This window comes from Tribolium madens, unplaced genomic scaffold (assembly GCF_015345945.1).
Source record: "Tribolium madens isolate multiple individuals breed KSU strain unplaced genomic scaffold, Tmad_KSU_1.1 Scaffold_1;HRSCAF=32;Tcas5.2_LG8, whole genome shotgun sequence".
Taxonomy (NCBI): domain Eukaryota; kingdom Metazoa; phylum Arthropoda; class Insecta; order Coleoptera; family Tenebrionidae; genus Tribolium; species Tribolium madens.
Window position 1 is genome coordinate 10,767,450 of NW_025400984.1, and position 1,679 is coordinate 10,769,128.

General features: G+C 38.2%; 1 protein-coding gene across 1 annotated transcript in view; it reads right to left on the reverse strand.

Moving 5' to 3' along the window:
* LOC123016428 (DNA-directed RNA polymerase I subunit RPA2) overlaps nucleotides 1-1,679 on the reverse strand; it is a 14,065-nt gene extending 12,386 nt beyond the window's left edge. The window contains exons 1-4 of the mRNA XM_044416819.1: nucleotides 1,518-1,679; nucleotides 1,123-1,452; nucleotides 837-1,076; nucleotides 615-787 (exon numbers count right to left, since the gene is read on the reverse strand). Coding sequence (XP_044272754.1) covers nucleotides 615-787; nucleotides 837-1,076; nucleotides 1,123-1,452; nucleotides 1,518-1,589 — 815 coding nt within the window. The 5' untranslated portion in view covers nucleotides 1,590-1,679. The remainder of the gene's footprint in view (nucleotides 1-614; nucleotides 788-836; nucleotides 1,077-1,122; nucleotides 1,453-1,517) is intronic.

Here is a 1,679-nt window from a genome sequence, read left to right on the forward strand (position 1 = left end):
GAAATAATTGCGTTTCTGGCCGAAAAACGTGTTGAAACGCTCAAGAAAGAGAAAAATAATATAATTTTGGAATTAATTTGGTAATTTTTTTATTTATTTTACTATAAAATTGGAAAAAAATAAGGCTTTAGTATAAAAACATGCTTAAGAAAGTTATAAATAACACTATTTTTGACCAATTTTTAGCAAAAACACTAAAAATGCAAAAATAACAGTAGTTTTGGCCTAATTTGATAAATTTTCGGTTTGTTGTTAACTAAATTTTGCAAAATAGTTCTGTTTTTGAGAAAATTTAGTATTTGAGTTTCTGCATAACTGAAGAAACCGTACAAAGCGTTAAAAAAAAGTGTCATCATTTTTGACTGAATTTACTATATCAGTAATTAAAAAATCAAATTAAAAAAGGTATTTCAAAATACGTTGGAACTACAGAATCAGAAATTAGAATTTTTACAAAAAATCTCACCAAATTATTAAACCGGTATAAAAATCACCAAATCTGGTGAAATTTGGAAATTTCACACTAATTGTTCGAATTTTCGCATGGTCGCCAACTTAAAATGATCTCAACGACCACTTCGATGCACATTAATATGAAAACAACTTATACTTACTCGAGATAATACGAATCGTGTTGGTACCCCTGAATCAACTTCTGGTAAATAAACTGGTCACAATAGACACACAAACATTTCAAAATCAGGACCAAGGGGGCGTAGTAGAGAGTTTTCTTGTAACTGAACATCAATTTAGCGCTCCCATCGTTAACAAAGTGTAAAACATTTGTCTGGAAAAAGACAATTAATACAAATAATTGGAATTTTTGGCACAATTACTGTGGCTGTTTGGTCCTCCCGCACACACCTCATCGAAACCCCATAATCGGAGAAAATTGACCCCCGCATTTTCCACCCTGAGCGTTTAATCGCAATGGGGTAATTCCTACGTGTCATTAGTAACATCCTCACCAGTCTTTCGTGTCCTTTGACCACGAAATAGCCCCCCCATTCCTGCTCGTGCTCCCCGTGCTTGACCAACTCTTCCGGGGACATAGCACTCAAATGACACTTATTCGACTGCAATTAAATCACTTAAATTAAATTAAATTAATAGTGAGAATACTTTGATCATGATGGGAAGTTGCCCCATGTCCTTGTCGAAGCCAGTCTGTTGTTCCCCATTCACCGCCCATTTAACCCTTGCAATGAGCCTCCCTTTGTACGTAGCGGCCCTTTGCCGGCACTCCGAGGGAAAGACTTTAATGGTTTTCACCCCCACAGTACCCATGGGCACCAAGGGGCAACTGAGACTAGCATCGGTGATTTCCAAAGTGATTCGGTCCCCGTTTAGCATAAATTCGACAGGGTTCAAGTCGGAAACGGCCTGGGCTAAGCCCTGGTTGGTCATGTAGTTGAAACTGGACACGTGGGGGTGCCCCAATTGTTGCAAAAGCTACAAAAAAAACGTTTTTAATAGTGTCAACATAACCTCAAAAAAGCACGTGTTGAGACACTTACCACGTTTTGGGACTCAGGGGGGCGCCCGAAATTGGGGTCGGTGATGTTGGAAAGACTCGGCTCGTCCAACATTATCAACAAATTAGTAAATCAAATGGGTTTGAGCACAATTTTGAGTTGACGATTTATGCAACCAACAACACGTCGCACAATGGTGATTGC